Here is a 24,114-nt window from a genome sequence, read left to right as displayed (position 1 = left end):
AAAGCCAGAACCAGCACCTGACCCGGACGGTGGCTGACTACATGGGGTCCTACAGTGGGCTTGACACCGACAGCCCTGTGGACCCCTTGGATTACTGGGTCAAGCACCTGGATATCTGGAGCGAGCTGGCGCAGTATGCCCTGGAAGTGCTGTCCTGCCCGCCTTCCAGCGTGCTGTCAGAAAGGTGCTTCAGTGCGGCTGGTGGCGTGGTCACCGAAAAGCGCTTTTGTCTGTCCACCCAGTCTGTGGACAGACTGACTTTTTAAAAAATGAACCAGGCTTGGGCGGTTGGTGAGTTCCTGGCCTCTGTTGTTGGCAAGAGGGGTAAATGAAGTGGCTGAGTGGGAATCACCATTCCTGCCTCACCACCCTTTACCACCACAACCTCCTGGCTCCATCTTCATTAAGCCAGGTTCAAATTTTTTTTTACAGCCATGGTACTACCAACACTAGGTGCCATAACGATTCTCTAAACACAATAGTTGTGTACATTTTTTGGAGGTGTCTGTGCTGTCCAAGTCGTGGGGAGGCCCTAACTGTGGCAGTACAACCACTTCCTGGAACCTCTCCTTTTTAATGTTTTACCTGTGCCGTGGTACCAACACTAGGTGCCATAGCGATTCTCTGAACACAATAGCTGTGTAATTTTTTTGGAGGTGTCTGTGCTGTCCAAGTTGTGGGGAGGCCCCAACTGCGGCAGTACGACCGCTTCCTGGAACCTCTCCTTTTTTAATGTTTTACCTGTGCCATGGTACTACCAACACTAGGTGCCATAGCGATTCTCTGAACACAATAGCTGTTTAATTTTTTTGGAGGTGTCTGTGCTGTCCAAGTTGTGGGGAGGCCCCCAACTGCGGCAGTACGACCGCTTCCTGGAACCTAGTCCTGATGTTAATTGACAACCTTTTTTCTTTGGGGGGGGGGGGATTTTAAGTCCCCACATCATCAATTAGTGTTCCCCTTAAAAAATGATGATGCTACATGCCTCATTTACCCTAAAAACCCTTTTTAAAGCAATTTAAAGGCCACTTCCGGTTTTCTATCCGGATATCCGAATCCGTCGGATACTGAGGTCGGATATCCGATTCGGATCGCAAAATTTTGAAATCAGATATCCGACCCGGATTGGATATCTAGGTATCCAGATCCGAATCGAATCCGGATTTTGAAAAGGGGTATCCGAGCAGCACTGCCACCACCGCCAGGTGCCATTGGGACTCATCATCACCTGCCTGCATTGTTGTAGTTTGCTAGGGACTCTGTAATTGCTTAAAGTGTATTTCCATGTTTAAAAATACTTATTACTATTATTAATAGCCACCTTTAAAGTGATAATTTCTTTAACATCGATTTTCTCAAAAACTAAAAGTTATTTTTGATTTTTTTTTTCAAGTTGTAGCCCCTTCTCACCCTTATAATCCATGCAATTTGGGAGATTGTAACATATATGAGGCTTTGCTATTAACGTTAAAGTCTAATCTGTGATCAAGGCAGTGTATACAGATTTTACAGGCAATCATGGCGAAAATCCAAGTCGAATTCGGAATTCCGTTTCAAATCCGGATCGCAATCACAGCTTATCCGGATTTTAATACCGCCGTGGCCGGATTTACTCGAATCCGTGATCGGCGGTATCCGAGCACCACTAGTTGATAGTACTTTTTCAACTACTTTAGGTACTTTTTCAATGGCTAAATACAGAAAAGTTATTTTAAAAAGAAGTTGAGAACTCCTAGGAGAAAACTCAGGCGAAAAAGTTAATTGCATATGGACCCTAGAGCACTGGCGTAACAATAGGGCCTGCAGCCCCTGCTCCCAAGGGGGGGCCCGCTCGGGTCCATTTTGGGGGGCTGGAGCTGTTGCAGCATGAGGGTAAAGCAGTGGCCACGGTCGGCGGGGAAGGAGGATATTCCCCCCTCCTTCACCTCGGGGCTCTCCCCTCTGCGCTCCCCTCCAGCTTAAATAAGTGTCCATGGGCAGCGGCGAGCAGCGACGGGCAGCAAACAGATGCATACCTTCCATGCGCTCCAGCCTGCGTTTCTCTCGCTAGCCTCTGACGCGACTTCCGGTATAACAGGAAGTCGCATCAGAGGCTAGTGAGAGGAACGCAGACTGGAGCGCATGGAAGGTTTGTATCTGTTTGCTGCTCGCCGCTGCCCACGGACACTTATTTAAGCTGGAGGGGAGCGCAGAGGGGAGAGCCCCCTCCCCGCCGACTGTGGCCACGGCTTTCCCCTCATGCTGCGACCCCTCCAGCCCCCCAAAACGGCCCAGAGCGGGCCCCAGGGGGGGCGCTCTGAAATTCTGCAGGGGGGCCCAGTGGGGCCTAGTTATTCCCCTCCCCTAGAGAGTAAAGAAAAAGAAGACTAGGAACCATCAGGAACCTCTCTGAGTAGGTGAGAATGTTTTCTTTTTACCAGTGTTTTTCTGTTTTTTTTCCCCAAAGGTACACTTTAATATGTTGCTTATAATAATATAGAGGAATGTATAAGCATGAGCAATCTTACACAGTAGTTTCAAAGTAGGTGATTTCTTTTTAATTAGTTGAACCATAAATTCCTGTAACGCCAAGTAACGGTCAACATGCGAAGTCCACATCATCGGTCGGTCATATTCTTACCTACAACTAGAGTCCAGTTCTGTAGCTGTATTATCTTTGCTTTCTGCAATCCGTAGATATGAATATGAGTAACTATATGTGACATCACTGCTGGCTTCGGTCACTGTCATAGTGTTGCAATGGCCTGTCTGAGTCTCTGTTATATTCTGCTGAACTTTGCCCCTGTGTTTGCCTGCTGGAAGGTTTCATAGTTCACCAGAGCCAGCTGAGGATTCAGAACGCTGTGAAGAAGCAAGAAGTAACTGTGTATCAGCAAACGGCCATGGACTTTATTTCAAATCTCGGTCCCACAGCTTTAATCAAGTATGTGTCTTTCGTTTTAACATTTAGTGACCATGTGTAGTAGATTGTTAGTCATGTACACAGTGATCTGACCGACATTGGCTTTGTATTTCTTCCTAAGTAATATTCTTTTTTTGTTGTTTGGCAGGTCTGTCTCTTCTGTTGGTTCAGAGATATCACGGAGGGTGAAAACTGTATCTGCTCCACCTCAGAGGCCTTTCCGTGTTTGTAACCATGACCGCAGCGTCCGTAAAGGGGTCACTGCTGGCACGCTCAGAGAGCTAATAGGCAAGGTAGGTCATTTTAGGTAAAATAGGTACAAGTGAATGTGAGGCCTCTTCCATTTTAGTACTGTAGTGATTGTAAATTTGGTGTGACCGCCACAATACCTGAATTAGGAGCCCCTAAGGAGCTTGGGGCCCTGCACAAATGCTCACTGTACCTCTCTAGAAGCACTGACCCTCTATGAACTAAGAGCTGGTTCACACTAGACTGGAAAAAACGCTCCAATTCATGGAATGCACTAACAGACGTGTCATGGATCCCATGTCAATGAAAGCCTATTAGAACAGACACTGTCCATTCTTATTAAGTTCCTGCACTTTCTTCTGTTCTCGGTAATAAGTAATACCGATAGTAGAATATCGGTAATTTTACTGATGTTCTACAAACCCTCTGTACCCTAAGTCTTACTATAACCCTCCTTTATCAATGTATCAATGCCTAACACTAACCACCCACCTTTAAAGATGCCCACTAATGATCCAATAGAGCGTTGCAATTTTTTTTTAACTGTCACTGTTACAGTGTGCATTATGCGGTAATGCACTGCAGGTAGTGCATTGGGATGCAGCACTCCACAAGATCGCAATGCACCGCACAGGTTTATCATTGCAGAGCAACCTTCTGCATTACGATGTGTCTAATAAGTTGCAACGCCCCATGGTGAACCTAGCCTAAATGTTTAATGACAATGAACCTATAAACTACACTGACAACTTCCATTTTGTTCCTTGTTAGGCTATGGATGCTCTCTTCCTAACGGGGATTGTAACTTTGGTTTTGGAGGAAGATGGGACACTGCTGGATACAGAAGACTTCTTTGAAATGCTTGAAGATGGGTCAGTGGTCATGGTCCTAGAAGCAAAACAGAAATGGAGTCCCAAGAAGGTGAAATATTGACGTGTGCAATTGTGTGTGCATGTATATGTGTGTTTAAATAAGGAACGCCAAGAGCCCCAATAGTGTAGTATGTATTGACAAAGGGGATAATGACAAAGAGTAATAGTTGTTATACTCACAAGCATGGGTCACCAATAGGCAACCACTGTAAAGGCAGGTGGGGAGATTATCCTGACCCCACTCAGGAATAAGAAGTCGCTCTCTGTAGATAGTAGAAAAGGGTCGCAACACTCCACCCAGGGTGGAAACAATATTATATAGGAGAGAACAGAGGCGCCAAAACGATAAAAGGGGTTTTAAATGAGCTTAAAAGCCAAAAATTTGGTAATTAGAGTAGGCAGTGGTGGACTTACCTCCTCCAAGCAGACACAACACGACTGTACATTTAGTCTATTTATTAACGAACTCCAGATAAAACAAAGCAACACGTTTCACGGGTCAGTGCCCACTTCCTCAGGAAGAGGGCACTGACCCGTGAAACGCGTTGCTTTGTTTTATCTGGAGTTCGTTAATAAATAGACTGAATGCACAGTCGTGTTGTGTCTGCTTGGAGGAGGTAAGTCCACCACTGCCTCCTCTAATTACCAAATTTTTGGCTTTTAAGCTAATTTAAAACCCCTTTTATCCTTTTGGCGCCTCTGTTCTCTCCTATATAATGTGTGTTTAAATGTGTGCGTACGTGTGTGGTGTGTATGTGTTTGTGGGTGGGTATTTACAGAGTACGCTTCTCAAATTTTTGTAGATATTTTACTACATCATTTCATAGGACAACACTGAAGATATGAAAGTTTGATACACTGTAAAGTAGTCAGTGTACAGCTTGTATAACAGTGTAAATTTGCTGTCTAATCAAAATAACACAAAACACAGCCATTAATGTCTACAGCAAAAGTGAGTACAGTATATATGAGCAGTATAAGTGAGTTATATATATATATATATATATATATATATATATATATATATATATATATATATATATATATAGCTATATCTATCTATCTATCTATCTATCTATTTATCTATCTATATCTATATATATATCTATATATATATATATATATATATATATATATATATATATATATATATATATATATATATATATATATATATATATATATATATATATATATAATGTATATATACAGTACAGACCAAAAGTTTGGACACACCTTCTCATTCAAAGAGTTTGCTTTATTTTCATGACTATGAACATTGTAGATTCACACTGAAGGCGTCCAAACTATGAATTAACACATGTGGAAGTATAGTACATAACTAAAAAGTGTGAAACAACTGAAAATATGTCATATTCCAGGTTCTTTGAAGTAGCCACCTTTTGCTTTGATTACTGTTTTGCACACTCTTGGCATTCTCTTAAAGAGCTTCAGGAACTAGTCACCTGAAATTGTCTTTCAACAGTCTTAAAGGAGTTCCCAGAGTTGCTTAGCACTTGTTGTCCCTTTTGCCTTCACTCTGCAGTCCAGCTCACCCCAAACCATCTGGATTGGGTTCAGGTCTGCTGACTGTGGAGGCCAGGTCATCTGGCGCAGCACCCCATCACTCTCCTTCCGGGTCAAATAGCCCTTACACAGCCTGGAGGTGTGTTTGGGGTCATTGTCCTGTTGAAAAATAAATGATGGTCCAACTAAACTCAAACCGAATAGCATGTCACTGCAAGATGCTGTGGTAGCCATGCTGGTTCAGTATGCCTTCAATTTTGAATAAATCCCCAACAGTGTCACCAGCAAAGCACCCCCACACCATCACACCTCCTCCTCCATGCTTCACGGTGGGAACCAGGCATGTAGAGACCATCCGTTCACCTTTTCTGCGTCGCACAAAGACACAGTGTTTGGAACCAAAAATCTCAAATTTGGACTCATCAGACCAAAGCACAGATTTCCACTGGTCTAATGTCCATTCCTTGTGTTCTTTAACCCAAACAAGTCTCTTCTGCTTGTTGTCTGTCCTTAGCAGTGGTTTCCTAGCAGATATTCTACCATAAAGGCCTGATTCACACAGTCTCCTCTTAACAGTTGTTCTAGAGATGTCTGCTGCTACAACTCTGTGTGGCATTGACCTGGTCTCTAATCTGAGCTGCTGTTAACCAGCGATTTCTGAGGCTGGTGACTCGAATGAACTTATCTTCCGCAGAAGAGGTGACTCTTGGTCTTCCTTTCCTGGGGCAGTCCGTATGTGAGCCAGTTTCTTTGTAGCGTTTGATGGTTTTTGAGACTGCTCTTGGGGACACTTTCAAAGTTTTCCCAATTTTTCAGACTGACTGACCTTCATTTCTTAAAGTAATGATGGCCACTCATTTTTCTTTACTTAGCTGCTTTTTTCTTGCCATAATACAAATTCTAACAGTCTATTCAGTAGGACTATCAGCTGAGTATCCATCTGACTTCTCCAGAACGCAACTGATGGTGCCAACCCCATTTATAAGGCAGGAAATCCCACTTATTAAACCTGACAGGTCACACCTGTGTAGTGAAAGCCATTTCAGGTGGCTACCTCTTGAAACTCATCAAGAGAATGACAAGAGTGTGCAAAGCAGTAATGAAAGCAAAAGGTGGCTACTTTGAAGAACCTAGAATACGACATAACATATTTTCAGTTGTTTCACGCTTTTTGGTTATGTACTATACCTCCACATGTGTTAATTCATAGTTTGGATGTCTTTAGTGTGAATCTACAATGTTCATGAAAATAAAGAAAACTCTTTGAATGAAAAGGTGTGTCCAAACTTTTGGTTGGTACTGTATGTATGTATGTATATATATATATATATATATATATATACATATATATATATATATATATATAGATTACACACACACACTCTCAACCAGTGGGCAGTTTGTAATTCAAATTTGTTTGTAATTCGAGTCATGTGTTAGGGATGGTTCAGACTGCCATCTGCCCTGTTTCCAGCAGCGTCTTGTTCAGCCTGCATCCTGACGGCAGCGTGTTCGGTCTTTTGGTGGCTTTCCTTTGCAATCAGGGTTTTTGTCCACACAGGGGGACACTAGCCGCGACGGTTAACCGACTCTAGAATCTACATGTATCGTCCAGGGTCACCTCAAATGCCAGAGAAAATGGCTATTTTCTATTGTATGCATGTCAAAGTGTGTCACACGCCCCGTAGTGGCCAGACCACTTAGTGCTTCACAATCTACATCAGCCCACAGACCATCCAATCTTGTGAATGCAATCAATATGTGTATGTAGAAGTTGGAACTGGGCAAACAGACAGGCCAGGAGAGAACGCGTGAGAAACACCAACACTTGACTACACACAATTTTACGGTAAAAGGCTGTCACTCTGCCGACGAAATAGCCTACCCATTGATTACCTCTTTTAAGATACATAAACACGTCCTGATTTTCCAAACAACTTGTCGTCCAACTTGTTATTTGAACGATAAGTTGGATGTGTGTAAGCGCAGTTGAGTGACTGATAACAGCCGGTTTGCCCGATCCGCTTGGTGGATTAGTACATAGCAAGGAAATGAGCAGCGCTACTTAAAAACAGACTAGTGCCTACCTGCAAAAGAGTGCAAGTCCCACTTGTGGGGTCGAATACACACCGAGCATACACATGACCTGTCTACCACTGGAGGATGTTGGTTTCCTGTAACAGCTTGCATGCAACCTATTAAGTACTCGTCCCTCTCACTGCGAAGAAGTCAATCCTCCATGGGAGGGGCCTAACACTAACTAAATCCTAACCTATGTATATGCATAGCCTGGGTGCGCTACCAAGTAAAATTGAAAAATCGAAAATTGCGCAAAAGGTGGATCAGCACAACACCAGGCCCCCTCCGAATGGCCTCCAATCAGAGATGCGCTGAGCCCCCCCAGGAACTACAAATGCACCTTGAACCCAAACAGAAGCTCTGCATATACACCAAAAGCATGGCTGTTAAGTGGGAGCAGCTGACCAAAAACGAATTAAATTAGTACATAGCAAGGAAATGAGCAGCGCTACTTAAAAACAGACTAGTGCCTACCTGCAAAAGAGTGCAAGCCCCACTTGTGGGGTCGAATACACACCGAGCATACACATGACCTGTCTACCACTGGAGGATGTTGGTTTCCTGTAACAGCTTGCATGCAACCTATTGAGTACTCGTCCCTCCCACTGCGAAAAAGTCAATCCTCCATGGGATGGGCCTAACACTAACTAAATCCTAACCTATGTATATGCATAGCCTGGGTGCGCTACCAAGTAAAATTGAAAAATCGAAAATTGCGCAAAAGGTGGATCAGCGCAACACCAGGCCGCCTCCGAATGGCCTCCAATCAGAGATGCGCTGAGCCCCCCCAGGAACTACAAACGCACCTTGAACCCAAACAGAAGCTCTGCATATACACCAAAAGCATGGCTGCTTGGTGGATTAGTTGGACCAACTGCTGTTCAAATGACTGTTAGGTCTGTACGTGTGTACACACGAACAGCGGCCGTTTAGGCCCCTTTTACACTTAGGGCCTGTTTCCACAACATGCAGATTGGATGCAGAATGGATGCAGAAAAACTGACTCCAATGAATGCCTATGGCCCTGTTTCCACTAAATGCGATTTTTCTGATGCAGATTTTCACATAGGCATTCATTGGAGTCAGTTTTTCTGCATCCAATCTGCGTGTAGTGGAAACAGGCCCTAAATCAGTTGCTCTCAGTTATAACTGATAAAAAACATGATTTTCAAAGTAATGCCCATGTTTTCCTAGAGCACCTTTCACACTTAACACGTTTTAACTGAAATCTTCTTCCCAATGCTGCCCTTCCATGGAAAAAACGCGTACTAACGCATACTAATGCACACCAACTGATTAAGTGTAAACGGGCCCTTTACCAACTAAAAAGTCAAAGGACAAAAAGTCAGACGACATCTAAATTGGTTTATATAGATCAGACACAAGGTGCGCTCCTTCCTTGAATAATACCCTTAATCGGAATCAATATTTGGATCGCTTAGACTTATGGTTTTGATGTCAAACCTCTCACAAATGCATTCAAATAGTCCAGCGCTCAACAAATCTATGAACAAAACATAGAATCCTATGAGATTGCTTAGTGATAACATCAGTCAGCCAGGGGCTAGAGATTAAAAATGGTTACAAGTGTTCCCGCAACACTTTTGTAACGATCGGTGGGCGCAGAGAGTATCTGATTACCGGTGATCTGCAGTATCACCGGAAATACAGATATATACCAGATTATAAGTGATCTGCAGTCTCACCGATAATCCGATATACAAACTAACCTCTGTTCGCCTGAGTAGAGAGTAGTGTTTGGTGCAACAGTAACACTTAGAGGACAAGGCCTCAATGCAGCAAGGAGTACTGCACAGATTCCTTCCGCAGACCTGAGCTCTCCAAGACGGGAGGAGTCAGACTGACAGTAGGAAGGTATATCTGAAAGTGACCCTCAGGAGGAAGGATCGCTAACAGAGCGAGGAACCGCCTCTAACGGTAAGGTCGGTTCTCGAGGTCGGACAAGCCAGGTCGTACACACACGGACAGATAAAGTACAAGATCAGGAGGCAAAGGCGGAGTCAAAGTACAGGCAGGGTTCAGCAACAGGGTATCAGATATATCGGGGTACAAAATCAGGAGGCAGAAGCAGAGTCAAGGAACGAGCCGGGGTTCGGCAACAGAGTATCAGAAATATCGAGGTACAAGATCAGAGTTCAGGAGGATAGTCAAGGCAGGCAAAAGTCATAACAGATAATCACAATCAAACTAGTACTTTAGCTATCAACAGAATCTAGCTAAGTGTAGGATTACAGCTCCAGCTGGTCCCGGCACACTTGCGGATCTGACTACGGATCTGGGTGCTCCCACATATGTGATCGCACGCCAGACAAAGAGCAAGTGAACAACCAGCAGTATTTATACTCTAGGACCTTTCCAGGACCTCCCTAATTGCTGGTCCAATGGGAGCAGTGGAATTTGTCAGCTGACCCAGCTGATCAGCCGACTCCCTTCTAACTGCTATTTAAACTCTGCCTCTGTGCTCGCGCGCGTGTAAGTCTGAATCTTGGTGGACTATCAGTCCCAGCCACACCAGTACTGTCTTGCAATGTATCTAGTGAACCAAGTGCGGGAGCCGCCTCCAATGCGGATTCCGCCGTTCCCAATGCGGATTCCGCCGCTGTCCCTGAGCGGCATGCAGCGTTTTTTCCGCGTTGTGGCGTCCTGCTGGACGCGGAAACAGCCGCCTCACCTTGAGAGGTCGCGGCTTTTCCGCGTTTCATTACAGTACCCCCCCCCCGAGGAGTGGACTCCGGACAACTCCTACCAGGCTTCTCGGGGTGTAAGGTATGAAATTCTTCCCTCAACTCATCTGCATGCATGCGAGTCCCTGGGACCCATTGTCTCTCCTCAATGCCATACCCCTTCCAGTGTACCAGGTACTGTACCGAGTTCTGGACAATGCGTGAGTCCAAAATTTTCTCTATTTCGAACTCGGGTTGGCTGTCCACCAGAACCGGAGGAGGCGGAGTAGGGCCCACATGGACTGCGGGTTTGAGCAGAGACACGTGAAACGACCTTACGCCCCGCATGCTGGCAGGAAGATCAATAACGTAAGTGACGTTGTTAATTCTCCTAGTCACGGAAAATGGACCCACAAACCTGGGGCCCAGTTTGGCAGAAGGCTGCTTCAAGGTCAAGTGACGTGTGGACACCCAGACTAAATCCCCTGGCTGAAATTTCCATTCCACGGACCGTCTCTTGTCCGCTTGACCCTTCTGATTCTGGAATGCCTTCTGCAAGTTCCCCTTAACGATTCCCCAATTGTCCCTCAGTGACCTCTGCCAATCCTCCAGTGCTGGAAAAGGAGAAGAGACAATTGGAAAAGGGGAGAATTTGGGTGACCTCCCTGTCACAATCTGGAATGGAGAGAAACCAGACGAAGAATTCTTTAAATTATTTTGTGCGAATTCCGCAAAGGGTAAAAATTTTACCCAGTCACTCTGAGCTTCCGCAACGTAACATCTCAGGAATTGCTCCAAAGACTGATTAATTCGTTCAGTCTGCCCGTTTGTCTGTGGGTGGTAGCCTGACGAAAAAGACAATTTCATGCCCATCTGGTTGCAAAATGCCCTCCAGAATCCAGACACGAATTGGACTCCCCTATCTGACACAATGTCTTCCGGAATGCCATGCAGCCGGAAGACGTGAATGATGAACAATTCGGCCAGTTCTTGGGCCGAGGGGAGTCCTTTCAGAGGCACAAAATGGGCCATTTTGCTAAAACGGTCGACTACCACCCAGATGACCGACATGCCTTCGGACCTGGGCAATTCCCCCACAAAATCCATGGACAGGTGGGTCCATGGCTCACTCGGGGTGGGCAAAGGCTGCAACCTTCCTACAGATGCAAGCCGGGAGGGTTTACTCTTGGCACATACCGCACACTCCCTGACATACTCCTTGCAATCTGTTGCCAAAGAAGGCCACCAAGCGCACCTGGCAATCAGATCCTGCGTTCTGGCAGCTCCAGGATGACCAGCATTCTTATGGTCATGAAAGAGTTGCAGGATTTGTAAGCGAAATGGTAGAGGGATAAACATGACCCCTTCAGGTTTTCCCTCAGGAACATCCTGCTGAAAGGGACCCAACACCTCTGTCCAATCCTCCCAGGTTTCCGTGGCAGCTAATACTAGTTTCTGTGGGATGATGGACTCAGGAGCGGGGGACTGTGCTGTCTCTGGTTCAAAACACCTGGAGAGGGCATCCGCCTTGGTATTCTTACTACCTGGAGTATACGTAATCAGGAATGTGAACCTCGAGAAAAACAGAGACCATCGGGCCTGCCGAGGGCTTAATCTCTTAGCCCCCTCGATGTATTCCAGATTCTTGTGGTCGGTATAAACCGTGATCGTGTGCTCCGCTCCTTCTAGCCAATGACGCCATTCCTCGAAGGCTAACTTAATGGCTAGAAGCTCCCTGTTGCCTATATCGTAGTTTCTCTCCGCAGGAGAAAACCTCCGAGAAAAATAGGCACACGGGTGTAATCTACCCTGTAAGCCTGAACGTTGAGACAGCACAGCTCCCACTCCAACCTCTGAGGCGTCTACCTCAACAACGAAAGGAAAAGAAGTGTCCACGTGTCTCAGTATGGGTGCTGAGCAGAACAGTTCCTTTAACGTAGAGAATGCCTGTAAAGCCTCAGGAGGCCAGTGAGTGGTGTCTGCCCCTTTCTTTGTAAGACTGGTGAGGGGTGCGACTACTGTGGAGTACCCCTTTATGAACCTCCTATAATAGTTTGCAAACCCCAAGAACCGTTGCAAAGACTTCAACCCCACCGGCTGCGGCCACTCCAGTACCGCGGAGACTTTGGCAGGGTCCATAGACAGGCCCGAGGTGGAGATTATATATCCCAGAAAGGCGACAGACGTAACCTCGAAAATACACTTCTCAAGTTTTGCGTACAACAAATTCTGCCTCAGCTTGTCCAGTACAAATCTGACATGGGTTCTGTGATCAGGGAGATTGTTAGAAAAGATAAGAATGTCATCCAGGTAGATTAACACAAACTTTCCCAACACCTCCCTAAATACCTCATTAATGAGTTCCTGGAAAACGGCCGGGGCATTACATAACCCGAAGGGCATCACTAGGTACTCGTAGTGCCCGTTAGGTGTATTGAAGGCCGTTTTCCATTCATCGCCCTTTCTTATGCGCACCAGATTGTATGCCCCCCGTAAATCCAGTTTCGAAAAAATCCTCGCATCAGTGACCTGTGTGAACAAATCGTCTATTAACGGCAACGGGTAGCGATTCTTCACTGTGATTTTATTTAGGCCCCGGTAATCGATACATGGTCGTAAACCCCCGTCTTTTTTCTTAACAAAAAAGAAGCCTGCCCCGGCCGGCGACCGGGACGGGCGAATGAAGCCCTTGGCCAAGTTTTCACTGATATACTCCTGCATGGCTAGTTTTTCAGGTCCAGACAGATTATACAAATGGCCTCGAGGGGGCATACAACCAGAACGCAGGTCAATGGGGCAGTCGAAAGGGCGATGCGGGGGCAATTTATCCGCAGCCTTGGGACAGAACACGTCAGCATAATCCGAGTACTGTTCAGGTACACCTTCCACTTGTACCCTGGTTTGACCTATCGTCAGCCTCCCTAAACACTGCTGGAGACAACGAGGTGACCATGCTGTTAACTGCCCCGTGGCCCAATCTATCTGTGGTGAATGGATTTGTAACCACGGCATGCCTAGGATGATTGTGGAGGTGGACATATGTAATACAATGAACTGTAGTTTCTCTTTGTGCAGCACCCCTATAGTGACTCCCACTTCTGATGTCTGTGATAACGGATGATTCCTCTGCAGAGGGGAATCATCCACTGCAGTAACCTGGACGGGTGGTTTTACTGGGGTGAGTGGAATACCCAACCTTTTAGCAAACTCAAAGTCCATAAAATTAGCTGCAGCGCCAGAATCAACAAAGGCTTCCGTGAGCTCGGTCTTACCTTCCCATGTAATCGTACACGGGAGGAGCAACCGTTTATCCTCTAGTGACCGCTCCGACCGACCAATCTGTATTGACTCGAGAGAAGGTGGGGTCACTGGGGTTGTGGCGCAAGACACCATTCTGACATGGTGACTACCCCTGGTTTGTCTTTGATAGCGCAACCTGCGGTCGATTCGAATGGCCGCTGAGATGGCCTCATCGACTGTTCTGGGCTCGGGTTGACTTAACATTAGGTCGGAGACCTCATCCGACAACCCAGATAGGAAGTAATCTAAGAGGGCATAGGTGTCAAACCTGGCCGTAACTGACCACCTACGAAATTCGGCCGCGTAATCTTCGACTGCACCCCTGCCTTGCCGTAAAAGCTTAAGCTTCCGCTCAGAGGTCGCAGCAAGGTCAGGGTCGTCGTAAATTACCGCCATGGCCTTAAAGAATTCCCTTACCGAGGTCAGAGCTGTATCTGTGGGGGGCAGGTTGTACGCCCAGGACTGGGAATCGCCAGTTAACAAAGTTTTAATAAAGATGACCCGTTGGGTCTCAGTCCCCGAGGATCGGGGTCTCAACTCGAAATAAGATAACACTCTACTCTTAAAATTCCGGAAGTCAGACTTGTGGCCGGAAAATTTGTCTGGTACGGGCATACGTATGTCATCACTAGGAGGGGATCGCACTGAATCAACTGACGTCTGGAGGGTTCGCACAGAGCCTGAAAGGACATCAATCATAGTCTTGTGGCTACCCAGCACTTGGTTGATGTTTTCCACCGAAGTGGCAAGTGCGCCCAGACGGTCAGTGTGTGCGTCCATCTGCATTTTTTGGTCTGGCGTTCTGTAACGATCGGTGGGCGCAGAGAGTATCTGATTACCGGTGATCTGCAGTATCACCGGAAATACAGATATATACCAGATTATAAGTGATCTGCAGTCTCACCGATAATCCGATATACAAACTAACCTCTGTTCGCCTGAGTAGAGAGTAGTGTTTGGTGCAACAGTAACACTTAGAGGACAAGGCCTCAATGCAGCAAGGAGTACTGCACAGATTCCTTCCGCAGACCTGAGCTCTCCAAGACGGGAGGAGTCAGACTGACAGTAGGAAGGTATATCTGAAAGTGACCCTCAGGAGGAAGGATCGCTAACAGAGCGAGGAACCGCCTCTAACGGTAAGGTCGGTTCTCGAGGTCGGACAAGCCAGGTCGTACACACACGGACAGATAAAGTACAAGATCAGGAGGCAAAGGCGGAGTCAAAGTACAGGCAGGGTTCAGCAACAGGGTATCAGATATATCGGGGTACAAAATCAGGAGGCAGAAGCAGAGTCAAGGAACGAGCCGGGGTTCGGCAACAGAGTATCAGAAATATCGAGGTACAAGATCAGAGTTCAGGAGGATAGTCAAGGCAGGCAAAAGTCATAACAGATAATCACAATCAAACTAGTACTTTAGCTATCAACAGAATCTAGCTAAGTGTAGGATTACAGCTCCAGCTGGTCCCGGCTAGTGTTGGGCGAACATCTAGATGTTCGGGTTCGGGCCGAACAGGCCGAACATGGCCGCGATGTTCGGGTGTTCGACCCGAACTCCGAACATAATGGAAGTCAATGGGGACCCGAACTTTTGTGGTTTGTAAAGCCTCCTTACATGCTACATACCCCAAATTTGCAGGGTATGTGCACCTTGGGAGTGGGTACAAGAGGAAAAAAAAATTAGCAAAAAGAGCTTATAGTTTTTGAGAAAATCGATTTTAAAGTTTCAAAGGGAAAACTGTCTTTTAAATGCGGGAAATGTCTGTTTTCTTTGCACAGGTAACATGTTTTTTGTCGGCATGCAGTCATAAATGTAATACATATAAGAGGTTCCAGGAAAAGGGACCGGTAACGCTAACCCAGCAGCAGCACACGTGATGGAACAGGAGGAGGGTGGCGCAGGAGGAGAAGAAGGCCACGCTTTGTGAGACACAACAACCCCGGCCTTGCATGAGGGCAAGAAGCGTGCGGATAGCAGGCTTTGTACCGCCATGCAGTCATAAATGTAATAAAGATAAGTGGTTCAATAAACAGGGACCACGCGGCAACGCTAACCCAGCAGCAGCAGACGTGATGGAACAGGAGCAGGCGCAGGAGGAGAAGGCCACGCTTTGTGAGACACAACAACCCAGGCCTTGCATGAGGGCAAGAAGCGTGCGGATAGCAGGCTTTGTACCGCCATGCAGTCATAAATGTAATAAAGATAAGTGGTTCAATAAACAGGGACCACGCGGCAACGCTAACCCAGCAGCAGCAGACGTGATGGAACAGGAGCAGGCGCAGGAGGAGAAGGCCACGCTTTGTGAGACACAACAACCCAGGCCTTGCATGAGGGCAAGAAGCGTGCGGATAGCAGGCTTTGTACGGCCATGCAGTCATAAATGTAATAAAGATAAGTGGTTCAATAAACAGGGACCACGCGGCAACGCTAACCCAGCAGCAGCAGACGTGATGGAACAGGAGGAGGCGCAGGAGGAGAAGGCCACGCTTTGTGAGACACAACAACCCAGGCCTTGCATGAGGGCAAGAAGCGTGCGGATAGCATGCTTTGTACCGCCATGCAGTCATAAATGTAATAAAGATAAGTGGTTCAATAAACAGGGACCACGCGGCAACGCTAACCCAGCAGCAGCAGACGTGATGGAACAGGAGCAGGCGCAGGAGGAGAAGGCCACGCTTTGTGAGACACAACAACCCAGGCCTTGCATGTGGACAAAAAGCGTGCGGATATAGCAGCAATGCTTTTTGCCGCCATGCAGTCATAAATGTAATACAGATGAGAGGTTCAATAAACAGGGCCCGGAAACGCAACACCATCCCAGATGTTCATTGGTCATGTTACTTGGTTGGGGTCCTGGAGTGTTGCGTAGTCATTTCCAATCCAGGATTGATTCATTTTAATTTGAGTCAGACGGTCTGCATTGTCTGTAGAGAGGCGGATACGCCGATCTGTGACGATGCCTCCGGCAGCACTGAAACAGCGTTCCGACATAACGCTGGCTGCCGGGCAAGCCAGCACCTCTATTGCGTACATTGCCAGTTCGTGCCAGGTGTCTAGCTTCGATACCCAATAGTTGAAGGGTGCAGATGGATGGTTCGACACAGCTACGCCATCTGACATGTAGTCCTTGACCATCTTCTCCAGGCGATCGGTGTTGGAGGTGGATCTGCACGCTTGCTGTTCAGTGGGCTGCGGCTGCATGGGTGTCAGAAAATTTTCCCACTCCAAGGACACTGCCGATACCATTCCCTTTTGGGTACTAGCTGCGGCTTGCGTTGTTTGCTGCCCTCCTGGTCGTCCTGGGTTTGCGGAAGTCAGTCTGTCTGCGTACAACTGGCTAGAGGAGGGGGAGGATGTCAATCTCCTCTCTAAAGTCTCCACAAGGGCCTGCTGGTATTCTTCCATTTTGACCTGTCTGACTCTTTCTTCAAGCAGTTTTGGAACATTGTGTTTGTACCGTGGATCCAGAAGGGTATAAACCCAGTAATTGGTGTTGTCCAGAATGCGCACAATGCGTGGGTCACGTTCAATGCAGTCTAGCATGAATTGAGCCATGTGTGCCAGAGTCCTACCAGAATCCTCATCATCCTCTTGTGAGCGTTGTGATAGTTGTTGTGATGCATCATAGTCGTCACCTTCCTCCTGGTCTGCTTCTGCTGACCATTCGCGTTGAATTGTGGAAGTCCAACGTGCACCGCTCTGGCCCTCGTCAGTGGTGGCATGAAATTCCTGCTCCAACTCCAGCTGTTCCTCCTCCTCTTCTTCGTCATAGCTGCTGGGGCCAGCGTTCCCTGAGGCGGATGGCCTGATGTTGGTACCATCACGCTGATCGTTTTCTCCTTCAGATTCCCCCAGTTGCATCATGACAGCTGTTTCCTTGATTTTTAACATCGACCTCTTCAGTAAACACAGCAGTGGTATGGTAATGCTGACTGAAGAGTTGTCACTGCTCACAAGCAACGTGGATTGCTCAAAATTTTGGAGGACTTGGCAGAGGTCCAACATGTTGGCCCAATCGGATCCACAGAAGCTTGGCAGCTGGCCGGATGCGCCTCGGTACTGCGCCGTCATGTACTGGACCACTGCACTCTTCTGCTCGCAAAAGCGGGCTAGCATGTGCAGCGTAGAATTCCAGCGCGTAGGGACATCACACAGCAAGCGATGGTGGGGGAGATTGAAGCGCTCCTGCATCTTGGCGAGTGCCCCCGAAGCAGTACTGGAATTTCTACAATGTTTGGACACTCGACGCACCTTCAACAGCAGATCGGGCACGCCTGGGTATGTCCTCAGGAACCGCTGAACTACTAGGTTCATCACGTGCGCCAGGCAAGGGATGTGTGTCAGCTTAGCCAACCTTAAAGCGCGAATGAGATTACTCCCATTATCACACACAACCATGCCCGGTTTCAGGTCCAGCGGTGCCAGCCACAAATCCGTCTGTTCCTTTATTCCCCTCCAAATTTCCTCCCCTGTGTGCTGCTTATCCCCAAGGCAGATTAGCTTCAGCAACGCTTGCTGACGCATGCCAACAGCTGTGCTGCACTGCTTCCACGATCCTACTGCTGCTGGGTTAGCGTTTCCGGATGAGGTACAGCTTTGAGATGCGTTGGAGGAGAAGGAGTCAGAGAGGTAGGTGCTGCTGTTATCCAGTGGGAGGGACGGCGGTGCAGCTGTTTGTGGCGTGGGCAACACCCGTGCCGTAGCAGGTGAGGAATCGCTGCCAGGCTCCACAAGGTTCACCCAGTGCGCGGTAAGGGAGATGTATCGACCCTGGCCGAACGCACTCGTCCAGGTGTCAGTGGTGAGGTGAACCTTGCAGGCAACGGCATTCTTCAAGCTTCGGGTTATTTTGCTGACCACGTGCTCATGCAACTCAGGCACTGCAGAGCGTGCAAAGTGGTAGCGGCTGGGAACCACGTAACGTGGGATGGCCACTGACATCATGCCCTTGAAGCTGTTTGTCTCCACCAATCGATATGGCAGCATTTCGCAGGCCAGAAGCTTGGCTATGCTGGCTGTTACTGCCACGGCCCGGGGGTCATTTGCTGGCAATTTCCTCTTGCGCTCAAACATCTCCGACACAGACAACTGAACCGTAGCGCTGCACACGGAAGGGCTGTTGGTTGTTGTGTTTGATGAACACTGGGAGACCTCAAGAGCACTACTCCGGAAAGTGACAGTGTCAGCGTCGTCTGATGTTTGTGAATGTTGTGAACCACGCAATGGCTGGGCTACTGCTGCTGCTGAGGCGGGTCTGGTGAACCCAAGGGAGGCAGTGTTGTTTCTGGTACCCTGTCCTGACGCGTTTGCCCAAAGAGTGGGATGTTTGGATAGCATGTGACGGCTCATGCTGGTGGTGGAGAGGTTGTTAATATTTTTCCCCCTGCTCAGGCGGGTCTTGCACACCTTGCAAATCGCCATGGTAACATCCTCAGTGCAGTCTTCAAAGAAAGCCCAGACTTTGGAGCACCTGCCTCCTTGCTGGCGATTTCTGTTTGCTCCTCTTTTGCCTCTCACTTGAACTTCCACGCTTGTGGTGCCTGAAATTGCGCGCCGCCTACCTTGTGGCACAAGGCGAACTCGTGCAGCAGTGTGTTCTTCAACAGACTCATCTGTGCTGCTGCTACGACGGCGATGTTCTCGTTCACAAACAAAATCTGGGTCTCTGTCCACATTGTCCATACCCTCCTCTTCCATCTCCTCAAACTCGTCATATGTCATTGTGGGCCACCGCCGTGGAGTAGAGCTCCCCACAACAACCTCTGCGCAGCACACTCCAACGTCGTCTTCCAGATCTTGTCGGCCGACCTCCTGCAATTGCAACCCCTCCTGCCCAAATTGCTCTGGGATTTGGGTTTCCGAGTCCTCTTCGGACTCGCCTCGTATTTCAGTGCGCGGTACATTTCCCACAGTTAACGGTTGTGAATCCAGGCACAACATTTCTGGCTGTTCCTCCATTGACCTTTGAAAGGTGGAAGTTTGTTGGGCTGGGAATAGCTCCTGCGAATACCCCATTGTGTCCTGAGGTAATTCATCGGACTGGTTATCTGGCAGTTGTGTGCGTGGTGTCGCTGCCGGTTGTGTCAGCTTTGTGCCCACTGGCTCCTTGTAACTGGCTGAGGACTCGGACCTCGTGCGTGATGTGCTGGTGCTGCTTAACCCACTGCTGGACGCTTGAGAGGTCATCCAAGTAATTATCTGGTCCTGTTCTTTTGGATTTGTGAGGGTTGTTGTCCTGGACAACATGGGTGGTATTGAGTGGGTTTTCTTGGGTGCTCCCCTGTGGCCTGTACGTGAACCGTCAGGGGAAACACCTCTTCCCTTGCCCCTCCCTCTTTCACCGGATTTCTTCCTCATTTCACTTATCCTTACAGTACACGCTGACTGGCAGCAGTACAGTGGCAGTACAGAAATGCTATACAGTACCACTATTCCCAGCAGCGACACAGAGCACAATGCTATACAGTGACGGGTGAGCGGTGTACCACTATTCCCAGCAGACACAGAACAGTGAACAGAATGCTATATAGTGTGGCTGAGCGAGCGGTGTACCACTATTCCCAGCAGACACAGAACAGTGAACAGAATGCTATATAGTGTGGCTGAACGAGCGGTGTACTACTGTTCCCAGCAGACACAGAACAGTACACAGAATGCTATATAGTGTGGCTGAACGAGCGGTGTACTACTGTTCCCAGCAGACACAGAACAGTACACAGAATGCTATATAGTGTGGCTGAACGAGCGGTGTACTACTGTTCCCAGCAGACACAGAACAGTGAACAGAATGCTATATAGTGTGGCTGAGCGAGCGGTGTACCACTATTCCCAGCAGACACAGAACAGTGAACAGAATGCTATATAGTGTGGCTGAGCGAGCGGTGTACCACTATTCCCAGCAGACACAGAACAGTAAACAGAATGCTATATAGTGTGGCTGAGCGAGCGGTGTACCACTATTCCCAGCAGACACAGAACAGTGAACAGAATGCTATATAGTGTGGCTGAGCGAGCGGTGTACCACTATTCCCAGCAGACACAGAACAGTGAACAGAATGCTATATAGTGTGGCTGAGCGAGCGGTGTACCACTATTCCCAGCAGACACAGAACAGTGAACAGAATGCTATATAGTGTGGCTGAGCGAGCGGTGTACCACTATTCCCAGCAGACACAGAACAGTGAACAGAATGCTATATAGTGTGGCTGAGCGAGCGGTGTACTACTGTTCCCAGCAGACACAGAACAGTACACAGAATGCTATATAGTGTGGCTGAACGAGCGGTGTACTACTGTTCCCAGCAGACACAGAACAGTACACAGAATGCTATATAGTGTGGCTGAACGAGCGGTGTACCACTATTCCAAGCAGACACAGAACAGTGAACAGAATGCTATATAGTGTGGCTGAGCGAGCGGTGTACCACTATTCCCAGCAGACACAGAGTGGCAGTAAACAGAATGCTATATAGTGTGGCTGAGCGAGGTACACAGAGTGGCAGTAAACAGAATGCTATATAGTGTGGCTGTGCAAGCGGTGTACTACTATTCCCAGCAGACACAGAGTGGCAGTAAACAGAATGCTATATAGTGTGGCTGAGCGAGGTACACAGAGTGGCAGTAAACAGAATGCTGAGCGAGCGGTGTACTACTATTCCCAGCAGCGACACACAATGACTGGGGGGGACCCTGGCTAGCGTGGCTGGAGCGCGAACTACCCTGCCTGCCTACCCAAAGCTAAACCCACAGACAAATGGCGGAGATATGACGTGGTTCGGGTATTTATTTACCCGAACCACGTGACAGTTCGGCCAATCAGAGCGCGTTCGGGTCCGAACCACGTGACCCGTTCGGCCAATCACAGCGCTAGCCGAACGTTCGGGGAACGTTCGGCCATGCGCTCTTAGTTCGGCCATATGGCCGAACGGTTTGGCCGAGCACCGTCAGGTGTTCGGCCGAACTCGAACATCACCCGAACAGGGTGATGTTCTGCAGAACCCGAACAGTGGCGAACACTGTTCGCCCAACACTAGTCCCGGCACACTTGCGGATCTGACTACGGATCTGGGTGCTCCCACATATGTGATCGCACGCCAGACAAAGAGCAAGTGAACAACCAGCAGTATTTATACTCTAGGACCTTTCCAGGACCTCCCTAATTGCTGGTCCAATGGGAGCAGTGGAATTTGTCAGCTGACCCAGCTGATCAGCCGACTCCCTTCTAACTGCTATTTAAACTCTGCCTCTGTGCTCGCGCGCGTGTAAGTCTGAATCTTGGTGGACTATCAGTCCCAGCCACACCAGTACTGTCTTGCAATGTATCTAGTGAACCAAGTGCGGGAGCCGCCTCCAATGCGGATTCCGCCGTTCCCAATGCGGATTCCGCCGCTGTCCCTGAGCGGCATGCAGCGTTTTTTCCGCGTTGTGGCGTCCTGCTGGACGCGGAAACAGCCGCCTCACCTTGAGAGGTCGCGGCTTTTCCGCGTTTCATTACAACTTTCACAAGACTATGCAAAACTGTATATTACCCTCCATAAGACTCTAGATGTGTTGTATTTAATTGCATTATGACAAATCTATGCAACCGACTTACCTTGCAGTCATGATATAGATAAAGAGCCCTTGATGTATACGTATCTACACAATAGCATGTACAGATTTCTTTAAAACCAGATACTAAGCTCCTGTCTTGTACCAACTTATGGTATGATATGCTATGTTATGTAATGACATGTTGTATGTTGTAAGTATGGAAAATTTAAAATAAAAACTTTTAGTAAAAAAAAAAAAAAAAAACATAGAGTCCTCCAATAAGTTTAGTTCAATTGTTCTAAAATCCAGTTCATATAGTCCTGAGATAATTATGTGCTCTCAGATTGTGCTCACCAAATTGTAGTGCTAATCGATTACAGATCAGCTCAATCGCTTTTGGCCTTGCCAATAATGCTTCTTAGTCTTTATCTTCTCGATACCTCATGGAAGAGAAAGGAAACTCCAATAGTGCAGTATGCTCAATCAGATTGCATCCCATTACCCACATACATACAATGCGCTCACCAAATAATATTCCTAATCGATGACAGATCAGCTTGTACACTTTTGGCCTCGCCACTCGCCAGTAATAGTCCCAGGGGATCTCTTCAATGACAGATCTCGTGGCCAATCTTATAGATCAGCAGCATCACTTTTGGCCCAGCCATTAAATCTCTCCTGATCTACAGCCTCCTTCACATAATCAGCTCCCGTAGCAAGATATAAAAGCCTCCTTTGGTGCAGTCTTCCACCTTAACTCAGCAATCCAACCACTCCAGAGGGAAATAAAAACAGAGCCTCTCACCAATGTATGTAGCTGATCCGCACGGACCCAGCCAGTATATCTAGGGCTCACTACCACATTCCTCTTCAAACAGGATCACCTTAAACTTAAAAACAGGCTCCCATAGCGTAATACTGTTTTATTGAAAATAGCTTTAAAAGTAGTGCACTTACAATTGTAGAAGTTTCTGCGCATATAAAAACAGTTGCAACAGCGTGGCCAGCGTCTCCCGTCCTGTCAACAGGCTGGCTACAATTTGGTAAACGCAATCTGAGAGCACATAATTATCTCAGGACTATATGAACTGGATTTTAGAACAATTGAACTAAACTTATTGGAGGAGTCTATGTTTTGTTTATAGATTTGTTGAGCACTGGACTAATTGAATGCATATGTAAATTGGTTTATCAGCCGCTTTGTTTGGACGTGTGTACGTGACGATTAAATGACTTGTAGTTTTCCTGACATCGTTCAAACGACTGATCCAAATGACAATCAGGTGGAAAGTTGGATGTGTGTATGCACCTTTAGATTCTTCATGGAGCATCTTCCCTTTGATATGTCAATGGAGAGTCCACACACTATATTGTCTGAATGGAATGTAGTTCCACACTAAAAGTGTGTACACACGCACTATTGTAACAAATGACGGGTCCGTCAGACCCTTCCGCGGCGGATCAGTCACAAACAGTCTTATCAGTCTGCCGACAGCCTGTACTACTGACTGCAGAACGACCGCGTCACGGGAGGATCTGACGGACCCGTCGTATATTACAATAGTGCGTGTGTATGCACCTTAACAGAAACAAAACCAAAGCATACACAATACAATCTCAAATTGGATTGTGATTGACAAATGATGTGCAAAGCCAATTGTGATTGTGATTTATCATTTTGGCCTTGACCGTGCAGCCCTCTTTATATGCATCCTAAGTTATCTGCAAGCATTATTTATATATTTATGTTATGTGAACTTTATCAGTGAGTAAGAAATGCATACAGCACACTTTGGGATTGATTCACTAAACCTTGACAACCCATATCATGGCCGCACTAGCGTTTTCGAGCGCAATCGCGAATTTACGCAGGCAAATATTCGTGATTTGTGAAAACACGCACAAAAATGCTAGAGCATCTGTGATATGAGTTATCACGGTTTCCGTGATATGAGTTATCATGGTTTAGTA

At 47.4% G+C, this 24,114-nt stretch overlaps 1 protein-coding gene across 1 annotated transcript in view; it reads left to right on the top strand.

The window, feature by feature from the left end:
- Positions 1-2,698: 2,698 nt before the first annotated feature.
- CIDEB (cell death inducing DFFA like effector b) overlaps positions 2,699-24,114 on the top strand; it is a 42,107-nt gene continuing 20,691 nt past the window's right edge. The window contains exons 1-3 of the mRNA XM_068270183.1: positions 2,699-2,923; positions 3,051-3,195; positions 3,923-4,072. Of these exons, the coding sequence (XP_068126284.1) occupies positions 2,883-2,923; positions 3,051-3,195; positions 3,923-4,072 (336 nt within the window). The 5' untranslated portion in view covers positions 2,699-2,882. The remainder of the gene's footprint in view (positions 2,924-3,050; positions 3,196-3,922; positions 4,073-24,114) is intronic.

The sequence above is a fragment of the Hyperolius riggenbachi genome, chromosome 2, assembly GCF_040937935.1.
Source record: "Hyperolius riggenbachi isolate aHypRig1 chromosome 2, aHypRig1.pri, whole genome shotgun sequence".
Taxonomy (NCBI): Eukaryota; Metazoa; Chordata; class Amphibia; order Anura; family Hyperoliidae; genus Hyperolius; species Hyperolius riggenbachi.
Note: the sequence above shows the minus strand (reverse complement) of the source record. Positions and strands in the feature narration are given on the sequence as shown.